Source organism: Propithecus coquereli, unplaced genomic scaffold (assembly GCF_000956105.1).
Source record: "Propithecus coquereli isolate 6110/MARCELLA unplaced genomic scaffold, Pcoq_1.0 Scaffold235, whole genome shotgun sequence".
In the NCBI taxonomy this organism is placed as follows: domain Eukaryota; kingdom Metazoa; phylum Chordata; class Mammalia; order Primates; family Indriidae; genus Propithecus; species Propithecus coquereli.
Window position 1 is genome coordinate 2,591,573 of NW_012147897.1, and position 19,297 is coordinate 2,610,869.

Genomic DNA, 19,297 nt, shown 5'->3' on the forward strand with positions numbered 1-19,297 from the left:
GTGAGCTATGATTGCACCACTGCACTCCAGCCTGGGCGACAGAGTGAGACCCTGTCTCAAAAAAATTTTTTAAAAGAAAAAAAAGAAACTAGGGCAATGGGTAGGCCTCTGTAACACTGACGAAGAAAGAACACTCCATAAAGTGACTGGTTGCAGTTGTGCGGTAGTTAAGGATTATAGCAAAGGATCTCAGGCCAAGGATATCATCAAAGAGTATTTCAAATGCAAGAAATGAACAAATAAAAGCTTGGCTTCTCTCTCAAAAAAAAAAAAAAAAAAGCCTCCGGCAGCCAGAGTGGATGGAGTGCATAGGCCCAGACCACACCAACAGCCAGAGGGGAGGCAAGCATGGGGCATGTGTGAGGGCAGAGGGAGGGAGCCGACCAGGTGGGGATGGGTTTGCCCAGGGGTGAAAGGAGAGGCAGGGAATCCCACGGCTGCAGAGGGGACCCTGGGCAGCACGGGGGTTGGGGAAGCTGAAGGCAGGAGATGGCCACAAAGCTGGGGACGGCAGGCCTAGAGCTCAGAAGAGGACCTGGGCTGAGGGCAGAGAGGCGGTAGGCGGTGCTGGTGACAGTGCCAGTGCTTACTGGGCAGTTACTACCCAGTGCTACAAACACTCCTCAGCTCCCCAGGAAACTGAGGCACAGAGTAGCCAAACGATCTCTCAGGTGACACAGCTAGTCAGTGGTGGACCCAGGATTCGAACCCGGGCACAGCACAATGCCTCAGAGGTGGCAGCTAAAGGCCTGGAAGTGGGTGAGGCTGCCCAGGGAGAGGGCGAAGGACAGAGACAGACATTGAGTGAAAGCTGAGGTCAGAGGAAACCAAGACAGCAGAGCCTGGGAGGCTCAGGAAGGAGCGCCCAGGACAGGCCCAGAGACAAGAAGGAGCCGGTCAGTGGACAAGAGCACTCTCAGCGGGGGAGTGGGGGTCAGCAGGGGAGAGGGCAGTGGGTGCAGAGGGGCGGGCAGGGGAGGGCAGTGATGGCCAGAGGGGCGCGGTGGAGCGTGAGACCTCCTAGAAGGGAGGGATCGGAGCAGGCCAGCTCCCGCACAGGTGGGGCAGCGCTGACAAGGGCTGGGGAACCCGTCCTAGAAGAAAGGGCAGCGTCCCACACTCTGCAGAAAGGAACTCCTGGGAAGGATGGGGAGAGACAGCAAAGGGGAGGGAGGGTTCACCTGAAGATGCGGTAGGGTGTGGTGAGGTCGAAGCTGCGCCGGTCCACTTCCTTCACGTTGCCCACGCTCATGTCCACAAAGGTGATGCCGATGCCCAGGTGGTACTCCTGGCAGGCGGTGGGATGGGATGAGGGCAGGGCTTTGGGGCAGGACTCAGGCCCATGTAGCAATGAGGAGGGGGTGCAGGAGCCAGGGCGGAGGCGGGAGGGCTCAGAACCAGGGGCAGGGGCAGGCAGACAAGGGGCTGGGCTCAGTGCAGGGAAGTGGAACGGGAAAGGCAGGGCTCAGGTCCCAGGGGGGAAGGATGGGGGTGGGGCCTGGGACAGAGGCAGTAGGGGGAACCTAGAGCAGGGGAACGGGGGCGGGGCTGGGGCAGCAGGAGGGACGAGGGGAATGGGCAGGAGCAGGGGAGAGGTTCAGCGGCCCAGCCGACCCCTTAGCACCTCCAGATTCTTGTAGAGTTGCACTTTGTCTCCGACCACAGCCACGTACAGCTTATTCTTGAAGCCACGCAGCTCCAGGCTGCCAGCGCGGTCCGGCTGCTCGGAGCCTGGCACTCCCAACAGATAAGCGCTGGACAGCCGGGCCCGGGCACGCTGCTCAGCCACCGCCTGCTGCAGGGCCTGCATCCACGCCCTCCGCTCCGCTGCGGGAGGAGGGTGACGGTGAAGCCTGGGCTCGGCCTGGCAGGCAACGCGTCAGGGGTCTCCTGGCCCTGAGCCCCTCAGACGGCACCTCTGCCAGAAAGCCCACCCCGACGGGCCCGCCTACACCCTGCCTGAGTTCTCTGGCTTGAGCAAGCTCAGGCTGCAGCCCCGGCTGTGCCACTGAGACTGGGCAGGTCACTTCACTTATCCAAGCCCGTGTGCCCCTATAAACAGGAAAGCGTGGTTCTGAGGAGTCTGAGCGTGCCGAGCAGAGCCGGTCACAGAGGGTCCCCTCTGCCTCCCCCACTCACAAAGGGACAACGCCTCCCCAGGTAAGACATCAGGGACAGGTGTGCCCTGCTTCTCTCCCCCACTTCTCTGGCCAAACTTCTAGTCTTCTCCCTGCTACACAAACACACACACACACACACACACACACACACACACACAAGCCCCCGAACTTCCCACCATCACTCTCTGCCCGGAAGGCAAAGTTCCGGTTGTTTGTGATCACTTCAAACTTCTGGTCCCCGATGGCAGCCACGCGGGAGATGCAGGCCACAGAGATAAAGCGCTTCGAGTAGGCGTCCTGGGGAAGAGTGAAGAGCTGTATTTCAGGGCCCAGCAGCTCCCTGACTGCCCCCAGCCTCAGCTGAAATGGAGGCTGCAGTTCTGTCTCCTGCAGGTGGTCAGGGACAGCCCCTGTGCTGACTTTGACCACAGTCCACAGCCAGCCAATGGGCTAGGAGGACACGGTTTGACGAGTCAGACTAGAGTTCTGGGGAGGACTCCCCTTAGGTCCAGTGTCGGGGTTCAGCCTAGGCTGGAATAGGGGTCATGTCAGGGACCAATGTAGGCCTCACCTTGTTACTGTCAAAGTAGCGCAGGTAATCAGCATCCAGTCTCACCCATCGTTTCTGGTAGATATAAGATCTGGAGAGGCAGAGGGACAACAGAACAAAGGACTGGGGCTAAGAGGATAGGTTCCAGGATTATCTCAGCCCCCTCAGGCAGCCACACACAAAGTTAGGATCAGCCAGGTTCAAGGGAAGAAGGATCCCAAATGGCCACTGAGAAGAAGATGGACTTTATCTACAGCAAGAGTGACTGAAGTCAGACTCACAGTAGGACTTCCCAATTTTAAGGACAATAAAACATAGGTTTAGAGGAGATAATTGGTGGTTATAGTCTGTCTGGAGGGAGACCTGTGCAGAAAATCGTGGGCCCCTCTGGTTTTCAGATCCATGATACCAGTGTCCTGGAGTCCTGGAGCACTGCCCACCCCCATGCAGAGCACTAGCGGGACCCAAGAGGCTTCACTCACCCCTGTGGTGGGTTCTTGTCCAGCCAGCCAGCCTTGATGACAGGTGTGATGGGGGCAGAGCCCCCAACCAGCCCGTCCATGGGGTGTGGCAGGGGCTCGGTGGTCAGGCTGGGCAAGGGCAGGCTCAGGCTGCTGGTGTGCCATCCACCACTAGGCACAGAGGAGAGGTGAGGAGTGGGAGGGCTGGGGGTAGGCTGGGCTTTGGGAAGGAGGAAACCTCCAAGAGGAGTAGATACTCACTTGGGGACACCCTCGTAAGCATGGTCGTCCTCATCCTCATCCCCTCGGTCATCGTCCTCAGACAGCTCCTCCCCCTCGCTCAGCAGACTGGCCACGCGCACGGCCCGTGGAACTCTGCTCAGTGGGGGCTCCTCCTGCCCCCCAGACCCACGCAGCGTCATCCTTCCCTTCCACCCCAGATCACACCCACCCAGGGGCTGCCACGCCCCCCGTCCATGCAGCCTGACCCACACAACTCAGCACTTTTACTTCTGTTTCTTCACGTTCCCCTCCCCACCCCGCAGCGGAGCCCACAGGGCCCAGGGTCACAGGGACAGGAGAACCAGTGGCCGACACCAACCTAGGACACAAAGACAGAAAGATGAAGGGACAGAGAAAAAAAAGACTCAGGCTAGAGAGACCAAGACAAACGCCCAGACATGGGAACACAGAAAGGGAAACGGAGGCAGACACGCCAAGACAGATGTGCTCCAAACACAGAGGGAGGAAGGAGGCCACAAGCGCCACCCAGACGCAGCCACAGCCTGGAGCAGAAGCCCCAGACCATAGCTCCAACCCGTGGCCCAGGGCTCTGGGGCTGTGCTTGACTCCTGACCCCTGTATGGCCCGATGATGACGTGGGGGGGACTTCCCGTGGCATATGGCTGCCCACTCTCTATCTGGTCCCCCGGGTCTGAGAGGCAGCCAGGCAGCCCTCCATCCACACTGACAGGCAGATGGCCCAAACCCTCACCACTGCCCTGCCCCACCTTCTTGGTCATCACGCTGGCGGGGGCCCCTGGCCCCTCCTCTGGGGCCTCATAGTAGTCAGAGTCATCTGGTGAGAGAGGGGTGGGGGACACTCAGAAGCAAGGGGCCTGGCCTGCCCTCCTGGGGCACCTCAGCCTGGCCTCACAAAGCCACCCCAGGCCAAGAAAGGCCCTCCCGCCCCCCCCAGCCTCGGCCTGGCCTTCAAAAAAGGCACAGGGGACAGGAAGTGCTATTTATACCCTCAGGGCCTCATAGGACAGCCCTAATGGGTCGCCAAGGAGAGCCCGGCCACCACAGGGAGGTCTGAGCAGGCGGCAAGCTTGGGGGTCAGGGGGGAGGGACTGTTCCAAAAAGGCTAAAAAGGCAGTAAGAATCAAGAAAAGTGGACAACCCAGGACAAGCAAACCACCCACTGCCATGGGACATACTCGGAGACTAAAGCATGAGTAACTCAGAAAGTCTGCCACGGCCCCACACTTAACAGCCAGTAGGTCAGATAGGTGGGTGCAGTCTCCATCTGAAGATGCTCAGGGAGGAGGAGTGACCTGCCCAAGGCCACACAATGGGCTGGTGGCAGCGCAGGACAGAATGCAGAGTGTGATCCTTGCATCCTCTTGAGGGGCAGAGTCCAGAAAACCCACCCAGAGCCCCACCCCTGGCAGCAGCACTCACCGAACTCCGGGAACAGGCGTTGAGGCTTCGGAGGGACCTCAGGCGGGCAGGGAGGTGGAGATGGGGGCTGGGGAGGCCCTGAGGGGAGGGTGGACAGGGGCTTCTCAGGCTCTGGCTGGGGAGACGATGACAGTGGTGGCGGCAATAACTTCTCCTTGGAGGAACGGCTGGAACAGAACAAAAGTTGGGCACCACTAAGCAACAGAGCCAGGACTCAAACCCGCCAAGCCCCCAGTTCCCTCATTCATCACGCAAACACACAAACACAAAGAGCACCGCCTCCACACAGCCCTCCTCACCTCGCTGCCCTGACCAAAACCCTTCCTGGCTGCCCAAAGCCTAAAGGAAACAGGCACCCTCCGTCCCAGTCCTCTAGCTTTTCGCCCCATCTACCCACTGGGCCTCCACTCTGGAGGAGGGATAAACATCAGACTGGGGAGTCCAGGAAGGCTTCCTGGAGGAGGTGATGCTTGATCCGCACTATTAAGAGTAAGAACACATTTGATGGCAAAAGGAAGGGATGGGATGAAAATGGGATGCAAGGCCCAAGGCACAGACCAAAGCCTCAGAAACAAACCCCTAAGGTCCTAAATTGTGGGTCTCTGGCCCAAGATCACCTTCTTTCTTGTCCAGGCTTGGATATTCACTACCTCCTGGGTACCCACAGACCCCTCAAACTTACTCATCCCACCATACTTGTCTTCTACGACACCAGCTCCTCAGCTCTGCTACCGCTCCCCCAGGAACCCTCCCTGACTCTCCAAGGTCAGGTTCAGGCCTCCTGGCTCTCAGGGTCACGATGCTCCTATCTCAGCACATATCACGCTGCTCCCTGCAGGCTGCGCATCTCCTAAAGGGCTTTGGCATCAAGGCCGTGGGTTGGAACCTTGCCTCAGTTTCTCAGTTCCTGTGTATCCTGGGGCAAGCACCTAGCCCCTCTGAGCCTCAGTTTCCTCTTTTGTAAGACAAGGACTGTATTACAGACCTGGCAGGGCAGCTGGAGGATGAACCAAGACAGGATGTGTCATGTGCCAGCATACGGGATGCCCAGGGACCACCAGCCGGAACAAGATGCCTGAGCCTGGAGGCCTGGCCCCACCAGCTGTCTCTGCCAGGGTCCTGAAGGGCCAAGGAGGGGCATCGGAGCAGATGGGAAGCTTCTCCCGCTGGTTGTTTCTGGCCTGGTCTGTCACTCCAATGTTCCTGGCAATGACTCACAGTGTGTGACTACCACAAAAGCAAGGAAGGGCTGGGAGGGCGTGACAGGGTCTGCCCGGGGCATGGTCATGGTGCCAGGCCTTTGCTGGAGCTGTTGCCTCCACCAGTAATACCCTTCTCTCTGTTCTTGGTCTAGGGAACGCCCACTCATTCTTTAACTCTAAAACCGAGTGCCCCTTCTCTGAAAGTCTTCCCCGACCCTTCCTTTTGCTCCCCCAGCCTGTCTGCACTTCCCTCCATTATGAGCTTCACACGAATCATTTCAAATGACATTTTCCAAAGTATCTCCTTTGTGCCAGGTAATGTGCTAGCACCTAAGCCAGGATCTGAACCCTGACTCCAGTGTCTGTGTGCTTCTTAGGACACGTGGCTACTTCCACATTGCCCTGTACTACAGCTGTCTCTTCTCCGTGTGTGCATAAAGTTAACAAAACCCTTCGCCATTCATGTGAGGATCTGATGTTCAGCCAGCTTTCCAGCTCTGATCCCCTAGAGACCTGCCAAAGGTGGTATGGCGGCCGTGCTACTAGGCAACACTGCCTTTGGCAGCAAGGGCCTGAGAGAGGAACTGCATCTGGACCGAGAGGAACTGTAAGTGGACTCTACACCTGACAGAGAAGCCGGGGCTTTGGGCTTCCCCAGTGTGGTGACTGGTAAACTGGGCACATCTCGTGCCGGGGCCTGAAGCCATACCTGTGGGGTTGTTAGAGACATCCTGGCCCTGGGGCAATAGACCCCTAAGCCAGGCTGGCTCCCTGTGAGTCGCCTATCCACTGTGAGTCTCGGTTCTTCACTCCTGAGCTGTCACCTGGAGGGCCCCAGAGAAAGGCTCCTGGACACCTGGCTGTGTGGACTACGGAATGGTTCACTACGAGGACCCCCCAGCAGACGAAGACCTGCCACTGCCTGGTGGCAAGCTGCTCCTATGCTTCTCTGGGGATCTGATGCCAAGTGGGGCCCGTGGTAGTCTTGAGAGTTTGAATGTTTAGCTGGACCTAGGAACCCCTGACCCCCGTAGGCACTGGACAAGGCTGTCTCCCTTATGTGGCCCTGAGTCCCTTTAGGGCAGGTGGCAGCATCTGACTTGCTGCCCCCACAGTCCAGGATGGGGTGTGGCTGAGTCGGCAACAAGAGCATGCTGGCCAGGTGGGTGGGGAGTGGCAAGTAGATGATGGGTGGATAAGTTGATCCTTAGGGTTGGAAGGGAAGCAAATTTAAGGGTGAATGATGACTGAGCAACCGAGGGAATGTCCGCAGGCCCAACAGCACGACCCGGGGTGCTGGCCCTAGTTGGTCACATGTGATATCCTTGGACACTTCCTGACAGGCAAGTCAATCCATCAGGCTGCTGCCTCCCAGAGTCCAAGAGGAACGGGCCCTTGGAGGCCCAGCCTGTGATCAGCCAAGAGCAGAACTCCAAGCTTCCGGGCCAGGGCCAAACTGTGGTCCAGAGGAGTGGGGGACACGCTCCATCCTTCCAATGCCAAGCAGGTCTGAGTGAGCCTGGCTCCTAAAGCTCCCCCCGGATCTGAAGGCAGAGCTGAGGGGAAGGGAGTAGCAATGAGAAAAACTGCCCACCTGCTCCCACTCGCCCCCAGGGTCAAGCAGCATCAGCCCTTCCACCCCTAGCAGCCCAGTCCGCCCCCCATCCTGAGGCCTGCCTCCCAGCAGGCGGCGCTCTGAAGCAAGCTCCACACCTGCCCTCTTCACTGCTGTATCCCCGGCACCCAGCAGGGATTTAGAGTAATAAATAAATACCTGGGTTAATTAATTCTTATTAATTGTGCATGTGTATATGTCTACGATGCTCCCAGCCATCTTCTAAGCACTTTACATGGACTCATTCATTTATTCATTACAATAGCTCCATAAGATAAGGCTTATTATTATCCTACTTTATAGAGGGGGAAACGGAGGCACTAAGATGCTAAGTAATTTGTCCTTGGTCCCCAACAGTCCAGCACACCACAGCCCAAGGAGTGAGGCCACGCCAGGATCCAAGGGCTACTCTGAGGCCTGCTGTCTCACACTGGCCACCCAGATCCAGGACCTGGAGAGAATGTCATCGCAGCTCTGACAGCCAGCTGTCGTGACCATGGCGAGGAGAGGGCAGCAGAGGCAAAGGGCTTCTTTTCCAGCAGAGCAGTCACAGGGAAGGGACTATATCCCTCCCGTAAACCTCCAGGCCCCGCTCTAGCTGCCTCCTCCAGGAAGCCTCCTGGCTGACCTCTGCCTGCCTGCCTACTGCAGGCCAGTGAGTCATGGCCGGGCCCAAGAAAGGAGAAGTGGAGTCAGGAAGGCATAGCACGTGGGAAAACCCCAGGGAAGGGGCAGCGACCTCCTGCCAAGAACAGGGCCCACAGAATGCCCCCACGCCAGTGGAGCCCCAGCCCCCCAGGTGCCTATACCCTTAAGAGGGGGGCCCAGCTCCAATCCTGAGGTCCAGTTGAGGCCGAGCTGGGATGTTACCCAGTGACTTCTCACCCACCAGCCCTGAGCACAGCCTCAGTGGCCCCATCTCCCAGCCTTTGCTTGCAGGGCTCCTGCTCCTCTCTGCCCTCTCCCTACCATCCCGGCCCCCGAGCTCAACATGCCTCGCCCTCTAGGCAGCCTCTGAGGGGCCCCCACGGAGCTGCTCCCCACTTTCTCCCATGCCCCTGGCTCCCTGCTCCTTCAGCCCCTTCTCTAGCCAAGGGATGTGCGGACCCATCTGCTCTCCCTGCTACTCCCGGGCAAGACTGGACACCCTGGGCAGGGACAGGGGCTGATCCACCCCAGCCTGGGCCCTCCCCCTAACATGTCTGTTTTATTGGATTAGGGAAAACACACACAGCAGACCTTATACCTGGAGGCTGGGCGACATGCAAGGGTCCTAAGCTAGAAGGAGTAAGAGTAGGGTGACCATAAAATTAGTCATATAAACCAGAAACAGTTGTGAGAATTAAAAGAGGCACTATTAATACCTGTGTCAGGGCAACAGGTGCAAACAGGGCCTGTCCCAAGTGAAAGGAGATGTGTGGTCACTGCAGTTAAGAGACAGGGCTTTGGAGTCAGGCGGACCTGGGTTTGAATCCCAGCTCAACCGCGCATCAGTCTGTGACCTCAAGCAGGTCACTTCATCTCTGAGCCCCCGTTTCCTCTCTGTCTCCAGGCTTACTGATAATTCAATAAATGAGAGCCACCCCCACATGTCACCAGCGCAACCTCCTCCCCCTGGCTGTGGCTGGAGGAGGCCGAGGCCCCACAGGTGAGCCAGGAACCTGCTTCATAACTACCACGCCCTCGTCCTCCTTCGAAAGGCCTGAATGATAACCCTCCCGACTACCCAGGCCTCCCCTCACACCTCAGGCTGACTTGGGGCCTCCTTGGGGCTCCCCCAGCCTCCACACTTCCAATCACTCAGTATGGTTGTATCAGTCAATGTTTGCTGCACACAAATTAACCGCAGAGGACCAAGGACCCAGGCCTATATCCCATCCTAGAGTTAGTACCTTCCCCCTAGATGCCACGCAGGCCTCCGAGGGATGCAGACCAATCCCAGCTCCTGGACTCTCACCAGCAGGGCCACAGGGTGAGGCAGGCCCAATAATCTGGGGACATCTGTCTCCTACCCTGATGTCCCCTTTCCACAGGGGAAAACTATCCCGGCCACCCACTTCCTCATTCATGCCCTGGCCTCCTCCGGGGCCCAGGCCATGGTCCTATGCCTCTTGCTTCCTCCGTGGCTGCTTCTGCCCCTCCTCCTCCATCACGAGACCTGAAGATCAGCACTTCCAGCACTCTTTTGGCTCTGTTCTGTTCACTTCTGCCCAGGTCCCAGCATAGACAGCTGTTCCTGGGGTCTCACTTGCTAGAATGGGATGTCTGCAGCCTGCCGCCTCTCAGCTTCTGCACACGCTGGGCACCCCTACAGCCAATTCTCTCCACGCCACCTGCAGGACCCACCACAGAGGGGGCTTCAGCGAGTGTGTATCGAATGAATGAATGAATGAATGACCACCATCCTCCTTGCAGCCTGGTCACTGGAGAAGGTCAGCAGCTTCCCCACCTCTTCGTACAGTAGCACCCAACTAAACCTGGAGCCCATCCTCACAACCAAGGCTTCACCCAGCTCTCAGCACTTCTCCCTGGGACAACAGCTACCACTTGCTAAACACTATGTGCCAGGCATTCTGTTGGGAGCTTTTTTTTTTTTCATTTAATGACCCAGGATCATTAATTTCATTGTACTCAGGACACATCTCTTCCTCCAGGAAATCTACCCAACTGCTCCCTCCTCTAAGCTCACACAACCTGTTGGGCTGTTCAAGGCACTCCACCACCAGGCCTACACGGAGCTTCCCAACAGGCCAGCCCTGCTGTCATGGGCAGGGGGCGGCAGAGGACCTGCCTCCCATGGCAGCTCTGAGTGCTTCCCAGGCTCCTGAGGGCAGCAGGAGGAGGAAGTTCAGCCCTCAGGGAGCTCACAGAAGTACTGAGTCCCTCCCCGTTGTCCAGCCAGGGCTGGCCCGGCAGGAGGAGCAGGTGCCGGTGTCTGCTGGGCCCTATGGAAAAGATAAGCCAAGGGTAGAAAGCAGGGATGGGGGTGCGGGTGAACAGACAGGACCTGGCTAGAGGCCTCTTTGTCCCCAGTGACTTGAGCACTGGGTGGCTGAGTTCATTAGGGATACATGGCAATTGCGGGGAGGGGAGGCCAGCCCCTATGGTCCACAAGCACCCCCCACACCACAGCCCTGGGGAGGATGGGTAGGAACCACACTAAGTGCCAGCCCTCTGTACATCTCCTATCACCCTGGACTGGGGGGGGGTCAGATCCCCCTTGAACTTGACAGTTAGATAAGCCAACCTAAGCCTCCCCAAGGGAATCTCCGGAGGGGTGCAGGGAGCAGAGGCCAGAACTGAAGGGCAGAGACCCCACAGAGGAGCAGTCTGTAGGGCACAGACAGAGCAAGGCCCAGAAACCAGGCACTGTGGGCTCCTGCAGACCCAGGAGAGAGGTTTACGGGGAGCTGGAGACCTGGAAAGCCCAGGGGAGAGGGAGGGATGAGAGAAAGGGAGGAAAGGAAAAGGCAAAGAGGAGAAGTGGAGAAAGTGAAAGAAGACAGAATCCTAAGAGGAAAGGAGAAGGGGGAAGAGAGCACCACAGAAAGTGGTGACAGACAGACAGACAGACATGCCCTCATGTCTCTCCTGCCCTCCCAGGCCCTCGGGTGGAGCCTCCCTCCCAAATGCCCCACAGCCCACGCGGGCTGCCCCTCGCTCACCCTCAGACGCCCGCTGGGTCCTGAGGCCAAGGACTCCCGGGGCTCCGGCCAGGCAGGCTCAGCGTGTACACAAGAGTGTTTGTTTTGTGCCTGCCCCTGTGAGCCTGGGTCCCACCTGGACCCTGCTCCCTGGGTGTGTCTGAGGCCGCGTTCTCTCGGAGGCGTCTGGGCCCAGGTATGGCTCTGCACGCCTGTGATTTGTGTCCCTGAGTGTTTGTGAATCACTTCTCTGCGTGCGGGTGTGTTTCTGTGTGTAACTGTGATCTGTCCTGGAGAGAGCGAGAGAGTGAGTGTGTGTCTGCGCCCAGCTCTGGTCTCCAGTGGCTTCCTGATCCCCTCTCCCCCGCCCCCTGCAGCCCCAGCTAACACACACTTCCTGAAAACATTGACTGAGAAAGAGAAAAGTCACCCAGAATCCCGCGGGGCTGACGCTTCCTCCGCGCCTCCCAGCTGCACCCCCCTCCCAGGCTGGGATGGGACAGCCAGCAGTGTCTGCTGGGGCCTTATGGGGAGGACACCCAGGAAGCCCTGACGCTGGCTGGCCCTTGAGGTGGCCTCTCCCCCTTCCCACCCCCACAATGAGGCCCAGAGAGACTGGGAAAGAGGCTCTTTGAAGGGAGCAAGTTCTGCCCCAGCAACAAGTGATCAGCCTTCAGGAAGACTGGGGATTGGCTGGGCCGCAGGGCAGTCAAGGGCACAGGAAGGAAGCCTTGCAGTATGACTCCAGCTACGCAGCGGCCCCTCGCTGGGCAAATACTCCCTTTTCCTGAGGGATTCTCCAGGCATCCAGGTATCAGAGAAGGAAACTGAGACTCGGAGCAAGCTGGGAGGGGATCTGTGGAGTGACCCTGGAACCCCAGATCACGAATGACCCCTCTGCCATTCTCAGAGAAGCAAGTTCAAAGGGCTCACGTCAATGGCACTTGTAGCTGAGCAGGCCTGGCCCGAGGCCAGGAAGCAGGGTCTGAACACTGGCTTCCCTTCTGCTGGGCTGGGAGACTTTGGGCAAGTTTCTCAGCATCTCTGGATTCCTCAGCAAGTTCCCTACCACAGGCTTATATAATGGAAGCGGGTGAGGACTCTAGGGGTGGAGTGGGGTCCCCCAGGCCGGGCAGAATGGTGAGCCTGGTTCTGAGAGCCCCAGGCCTTGCCAGGGCAGTGAGGAGAGAACCCTATCCTTGCTTGTTTTCTGATTTGCTGACACCTTGGTCTGTGGCCTAGGCTCCTACCTCTGCCTCGTTCTTCCCACCTGCCTCCTCTGAAGGCCTCTCCCTTCCCAAGACATCTGGGGTGACAAGGGTTGGGTAGTGGGGTGGCGGAAAGGGATTTGGTGCGATGAGCTCGGGGCCCTTTAACCCTATGGCCCCATGTGTCGTACGCATATTAATATATACCTACGTGCAGCCCAAGCTCAACACCCAGCAGTACATACGCTCTCGCGGAATTATCTGTTCACTTACACGATGAATACTCACCGGAGGCCTATTAGGCCCCTGGCACTGTTCCAGATGCTGGGGATTTGGCAGTAAACAAAATCAGCAAATCTCCTGGCCCTAGTGGAACTGATATTCTAGTACATTCAGGTGCACACTTCTGGCACACATGTACACACATGCACGCGCTGGCTCACACATGACAGTACCCATATAACACACATGCCAATTCACTACCCACACGGCGTATGCATACTCACAAATGTACTCACATGCTGGTGGGGTCCCCACTGCAGCGGTACACATGAGCACATGTATGTGCACACATGTCCCAGTGAACTCACACACACTTCATGTCACCACTGAAACTGCACAAATCCCTACATGCTTTTACATCTTAGGATTACGCATCATCACCCCCAGAACCTGTGTGAATGTGTAAATACTCAGATACGCTACGACCCTGACAGCTTAGACAACCACCCACACCCATGCATATGGGTGCACACGCAGAAATGGACCCAGGCATGCCCTCACACTGAGTCAAGACCCTGAGAGTACACATGTGCACACACAGCGATCCCCAAATTCCACTGGGGATTCTGGGGATAGGCCTCAGTCATCACGTGATCTTGCGTGAAAGGCCCTAGGCTGTAAGCCGGAGTAGGAAGGCCATGTCATGAGCCACTGTGGTGGGACCCCTGCAAGGGGGTGGGGCAGGCAGAGGCAGTGTTCCGCCATGCACCATGGAGCCTGGGGGAGTCACAGGAAGGGTCAAGAGGGGACAGGATGGCCAGCCAGGCTCCGTGTTGGCCCCCACCCTGAGCACTACACATACACGAGGCCCCATCTGCTGTGAGATTTTCTGCCACAGGGCTCTGAAGACTTTGTACACCCAAGGACTGCACATGCCCACGACTCCAAATGTTAAAGACACCAGGACATGGGAAGCCAGGCTTGGCAGCTCAGCCCTAACCCCACTCTGCCCCAAAGAATAGTCCCAAGTTGCAGGAAATAATTTTCTACCAATTGTCTCAGCACAGAATGGATTGTGAGTCCTCTAACTGCAAGGGCCAGACTCCTGACCATGGGGGCCTAGTCTCCCTCAGGCCGGCTAAGTAGCTACGTTCAGATTGAAGCTCTGAGAGTAGGGGCTGGTACCCTGGGGCCCAGGGGTGTGACAGGACTCTCACCCTACCCATCTGAATTCGGGTATCAGTGCCATCAGGGCTGTAGAAGGCTGTGGAAGACCATGGAGAGCACCCGATGGGAAGACAGGCCCAGACAGGCAGCTCATCACCAGAGTCACATGGCTAGCTGGGCCAGACCCAGCTGTCCTGCCTACTGAACGGGAATCTAGGCCTCCACTCCCCCACTGGGGTTTGGCCTCCTCAGCCTTTGTGAGATCCCTAAGGACAGGGCCCTGCCTCCTCCCCTTGTTCACCCACTCCCAAGCCCCAGAGACAGACAGACAGACAAGACAGTCTGTCTCCCCTCACCCTTCCCAGATGATCGGGTTGAAAGCAAACAGGAATTATTCCTGCGTGCAGAATGGCCACTAGAGGGCACACTGGCACCAGGAAACTCCAAACTGAGCTTCCAGCAAGACACCCTAGTACCTACCCGTTCCCAGCTATGTGAACCCAGGAAGGGCATGAACTCTTTTTGTGCTTCCAGCAATCAAACCTCAAAACAGCACAGTCCTGGTTTGGCTTTCAAGGCCCCCTGATTTAATGTTCCTCCCTGGGTGGAGAGAAACTCCCAGAGCCTCCACACAGGGCCCCCCCACCTGGAATATTTACTTGGCATTGATCCAGCCAGTGCCCAATCCCTGCTCTCAGCCTGAGTTTCCATGATTGAAACCTCCCAGAAGGCAGGGATCAGCGACATCATGTAAGGAAAGAACCCAGCAATAACAGGGACCACGAGACCTCTCTGCACATCCTTTCCTCCTCCGAGAAGCCTTCCAAGATTAGCCTGACTTGGCCCAAGTTCTCTAATAAATCCCTGAACACACACCTCGCCCTGTCTGGAGATACTCCCTCGTGGCTGTCCCCCGCTGAAAATGGCAGGAAGGGAGGGCATACGTGAAGGAGATTAAAATGGAACAGCCACAGAAGTAGGAGGAAACTCAAGAAAACAAGGGGTACCAGGAGTTACGGAGGGGAGAAACAGTTCTGAGAAAGAAAGAGGGTGAACAGGATGAGGCCTGAGAAGTGTCCCGGGATTTTGGTGACATGTGGCAGTGGGACGGGGACAGGGTGTGAGGGAACACAGGCACTGGGGACTGGGCAGTTCCTGTGCCCCATCCCGAGAGCCACTGTCCTAGGCATTCCGTTTTCTCCACATGTTGCCTCCTGATGCCAGCAGGTACCCCATCCTCCCACTGTATCTCACACTTGCCAGGTCCTAAACTGCACTTCAGGCCTCCTCCCAAACTCACTCCTGTCCCTGGGTCCCAGGATCTGTGATGGAGCCGTTGTCCACCCAGACGTAGAAGACAGACACCTAGAGGCCATCGTGGAGCAACCCCTCCGCCCCAGGTGGTCCCCATCCTAATCCGCCTACTCCCCTCCAGGCTTGTTAGCGCAGCCTGAGTGGGGCCTCGCCTGGCCCTGTGGCCCCAGCAGCCTCACCAGCAGCCAGTCATCCTTCCTGCACTTAGATTACTTTGCGTGCAACTTCCCTGGCCCCCGAGCCTGGCCTTCACAGCATGCCCCACCAGCACCCTCCGCAGGCCTCCCCTGCACCTGCGCAACAGTGCAGTCGCACTATGGCCGAGAGTGCCCAGTGCCTCCCTCCTCCAAGCTTTGCGCACGCTGCTCCTTCCGCCTGAAGCGCCTTTCTTACCCCAGCACTCAAGGCCACAAACTGCCCATGCATCCTCTGGGATCCCCTGCCGTGTGCCTCCCACACTGAGCCGCATCTACTCACCTCGGCAGCAGGCGAGGGGGCCCAGTGCGGGGGGGCACAGGTGGAACGCTTGGCTCTGCCAAATGCCGCTTGGCGGGCAGTGGGGGCAGCACAGGCTCCGGGGCAGCTGTGGATGAGGCAGCTGTGGACGAGGCGGCAAAGCAGGTGGGCGGAAAGCAGCTCCTCCGGGGCGGGATGGGCGGGGCAGTGTGTAGCCCCTCATCCTCTCCAGCAGCAGGCGGTGGCTTAGGCGGAGAGGCAGGCACAGGCGGTGGGCGGAAGACGTGTCGCTTCATGGGCACAGGGCGTGGGGCAGGGCGGGGTGCAGGGGCTGGAGGGGCATGGGCCCGGAGCAAGCCAGCCAGGATTCGGCGGCGGTGGCCGGGGAGAAGCATGCCCATGTCCATTAGGCGGGTATCACTGAGGCCCTGGCACTCGGTGGCCCACACCAGCCCATGCTGCTCAAAGAGCCTGGTGTACTGCTCCAGGTGCAGTGCCTGCAGCCACTCGGCCACGGACAGTGCAGCATCCCTGGCCTCTGCCATGATTCCCGCAAGCAGAGGCCAGACTGGCAGGGCTCTGTCCAGACCTGGAATAGACAGATGGGCACAGGTCAGAGGCATGGCTGCCCAGGAGTGGTCCCCTGATCACCCAATCAGCATCCTTCATGGCTCTCTCATGCATGGATTCAAGTTCTGTCCTTGAGCTTCCTCCCCTGTGTTCCACATGCCAGGCAAGGCCAGGTACTGCCAGGTCATCTCCAAACATATGGGCTTTTCTCTCTGCCTGAAAGTGCCCTGCCCTGCCCCACCCTACCCTTGTGGCCTCCTAGCATCCAGCTCACATCTCCTTTTTAGGAAATCCACCATAACCCCTGGTGTTGATAACACCCCATAGCATCGGCCACTGCTGCAAGATTGGCCAGCGGCATGATTGGTGGTGTGTCTGGCACCCCCTCCTCCCCACTGCCCTCTGCAAGACCCAGGCCAGGGCCCAATTCCCTCTGAGGCACCGATTCCCAGCTGAGGGACAGGCCCAGAGGCTTAGTGAGTATGGATGGGACTGAAGGACGCCACTGCTGGTCCCTCTGCTGCCCAGTCTGGGAGCCTCACCTCACCTCACCCTACCTCTAGCTCCTGGAGGAAGCAAAATGCTCCTGGAGGTGAGTGAAGCCAGTGTCCCACAGCCTCGGGGGTCCTGGCCTTGGAAGTGAGCAACCCCTCCTACTGCCAAGGCAGGGTAAGGCCATTCATTTGTTCTTTCAAAATAGCCTTGCACTGGGCAGTGGGGTCTCAGAGCTCAAGAGCTCCTGGCCTGGTGGGAGTCAAGAGATGATGTGAACAGAAAGTGACCAGAAGAGGTGATTAACATATCAAAGGGGAGAGTCATCTGATCATCTTTACAGACACTACAGAAGCATATGCTAAAACCAATATCCAGCTTACTTACACAAATGAAAATCTTACTAAAATGGAAATAGATGGATACTTCCTTAAACAAAAAACTAACACCCTGTTTAATGGAAAAATAATAGAAAAATTCCCATTAAAGTTAGAAATGAAACAAAGATATCCATTTCACTATTATTATTATTATTCACATTGCTCTGAAAATCCTAAACAAAAATAAACAGGAGGTACAAAAGTTGGAAAGGAAGAGATAAATTATCCATCAGTTGCCAATAATGTGAATTTTAAGTTGGAAAGCCCAGAAACTCAACTGAGCAACTGTTACAACCATTAAAAGATAGTTGAGTTCAAAATTAGCATAACAGAAATCAACATTTACAAACAATAACCAGGTAGAAACCAGGATGAAAGACCCCATTTACAATAGCATCACAGAATATAAAATAGCAAGAATAAACTTCATAGGAAATATGTAAGATCATAAGAAGAAAAATTTGGAGCGTTAGTGAGGGACAAAAAGAGGACCTAGACAAATGGGAAGGCATAGTAAGTTCTGGAGAGAAGACATCATAAAGATACTCATTCTAAGTTAATTCATAAATAAATATACACAATCCTAGGGTTTTGTTTTGGTTTTTTTTTGGTTTACGCCTATGCCATAAGACACAATCCTATTAAATATACTTACAGGTTTTTTTTGACAAGCTGATTTGAAAGTTTATGTGGAAAAATAAACAGGAAAAGCCAGGAAAATTCTGGAAGCAAGGGGGTGGGGGGGGAGAATAAAGAGCAGGAATTGGTCTCTCCACATTTTACAATATATTATAAAGCCACGATAATTAAAACAGTATATGGTACCAGCATGTGGACAGATCAATTAAACAGAACAGACAGTTCAAAAGTAGACCCAAATACGTATCAGAATTTTGTGTATAATAAAAGTAGCATCTCAAACTAGTGGGGAAAAGATGCATTATTAAGTTGTTGGGACAGCTCTGAAGTAATCAAGAGAGAAACTAAGGTGGATCCCTACCTCACACCTTACAACAGGATAGATCAAAGATTTCAGTATACAAAAATGAAATCATGAAAGGATTTTTAAAAATCATGTCAGAGAGGTAAAAGCCTTTCGGAAATGATACAAACCCAGAAAGTATAGAAAAAAGACTGAAATATTCAACTCTATAAAAACCAAGCATTCCTGCATGGTAGAAAGCATCATAAGCAAAGCTAAGAGATAGGTGTGGCACAGTGGCTCATGCCTGTAATCCCAGCACTTTGGGAGGCTGAAGCAGGAGGATCACTTGAGGCCAGGAGTTCGAGGCTACAGTGAGCTATGATAAGGCCACTGCATACCAGCCTGGGCGATAGAGCGAGATCTTGTCTCAAAAAGACAAAAAAACAAAAAAAACTAAGAGATAAATGATAAACTAGGACATAACACCCACTCATATTCCAAACAAAGGGCTCATCTTCCTGAAAGTTGACAAACACCCAGAAATAAGAAACAGATCAATGACCTAACAGAAAAAAATGGATGAAGAATACAAACAGAGAAATTCACAGAAAGGAAAACAGAAATGGCTCCCAAACATATGAAAAGAAACTTAACCTCCCATGCTAAGAAATACAAATGTAAAATATACTGGAATACTACTTTCCTACCTATCAGACTGTCAAAGAGCAAAAAAGTCTGAAAATACAAGGCGTTGGTAATGGAGTGGGATATTTCCCTCCCCGGCCCTCTAGGGAAGGCAATGCCACACTAACTATGAAAACCCCAAGAGATGCTGTCTTGTGACCCAGCCACCCTTAGCCATTTATCCTGCACTTTTATTAGCATACACCCAAAATGACGCATATATAGTTAAGGTTATTTGGCAGCAGTCTTTGTGTATAAGAACAAAAGACTGGAAATAACCAAAATGCCCATGAACTGGAGAATGGTTAACTAAATTATGGTGTAGTCACACAATAGAATTCTAAGTGGCCATGAAAAATTAGGAAATACCTTACATATTAGCATGGGATGACCGCCAAGATATATTGTTAAATGAGTAAAGAAAAGTACACAGCAGTTTGTGTAACATTTCGCCTTTTTGTAAAAAAAAAAAAACAAAACAAAGGGAAGAGGTCAGTGGCTCATGCCTGTAATCCCAGCAATTTGGGAGGCCAAGGCAGGATCTCTTGAGGCCAGGAATTCAAGACCAGCCTGAGCAACATAGCAAGATCCCGTCTCTACTAAA

The 19,297-nt window shown here is 55.5% G+C and overlaps 1 protein-coding gene across 9 annotated transcripts in view; it reads right to left on the reverse strand.

Annotated features, from left to right (window-relative positions):
- ARAP1 (ArfGAP with RhoGAP domain, ankyrin repeat and PH domain 1) overlaps positions 1–19,297 on the reverse strand; it is a 61,498-nt gene that overhangs the window by 23,042 nt on the left and 19,159 nt on the right. For 6 of the 9 annotated variants that reach the window (XM_012645698.1, XM_012645697.1, XM_012645694.1 and 3 more), the window contains exons 3-11: positions 15,664–16,231; positions 4,815–4,981; positions 4,142–4,209; positions 3,393–3,526; positions 3,153–3,302; positions 2,692–2,761; positions 2,297–2,417; positions 1,625–1,827; positions 1,182–1,288 (exon numbers count right to left, since the gene is read on the reverse strand). In XM_012645698.1, the coding sequence (XP_012501152.1) occupies positions 1,182–1,288; positions 1,625–1,827; positions 2,297–2,417; positions 2,692–2,761; positions 3,153–3,302; positions 3,393–3,526; positions 4,142–4,209; positions 4,815–4,981; positions 15,664–16,187 (1,544 nt within the window). In that variant the 5' untranslated portion in view covers positions 16,188–16,231. Of the gene's footprint in view, positions 1–1,181; positions 1,289–1,624; positions 1,828–2,296; positions 2,418–2,691; positions 2,762–3,152; positions 3,303–3,392; positions 3,527–4,141; positions 4,210–4,814; positions 4,982–5,799; positions 5,848–11,296; positions 11,612–15,663; positions 16,232–19,297 lie in introns of those variants that run through there. The other 3 variants (XM_012645701.1, XM_012645702.1, XM_012645699.1) reach the window with 3 other exon arrangements.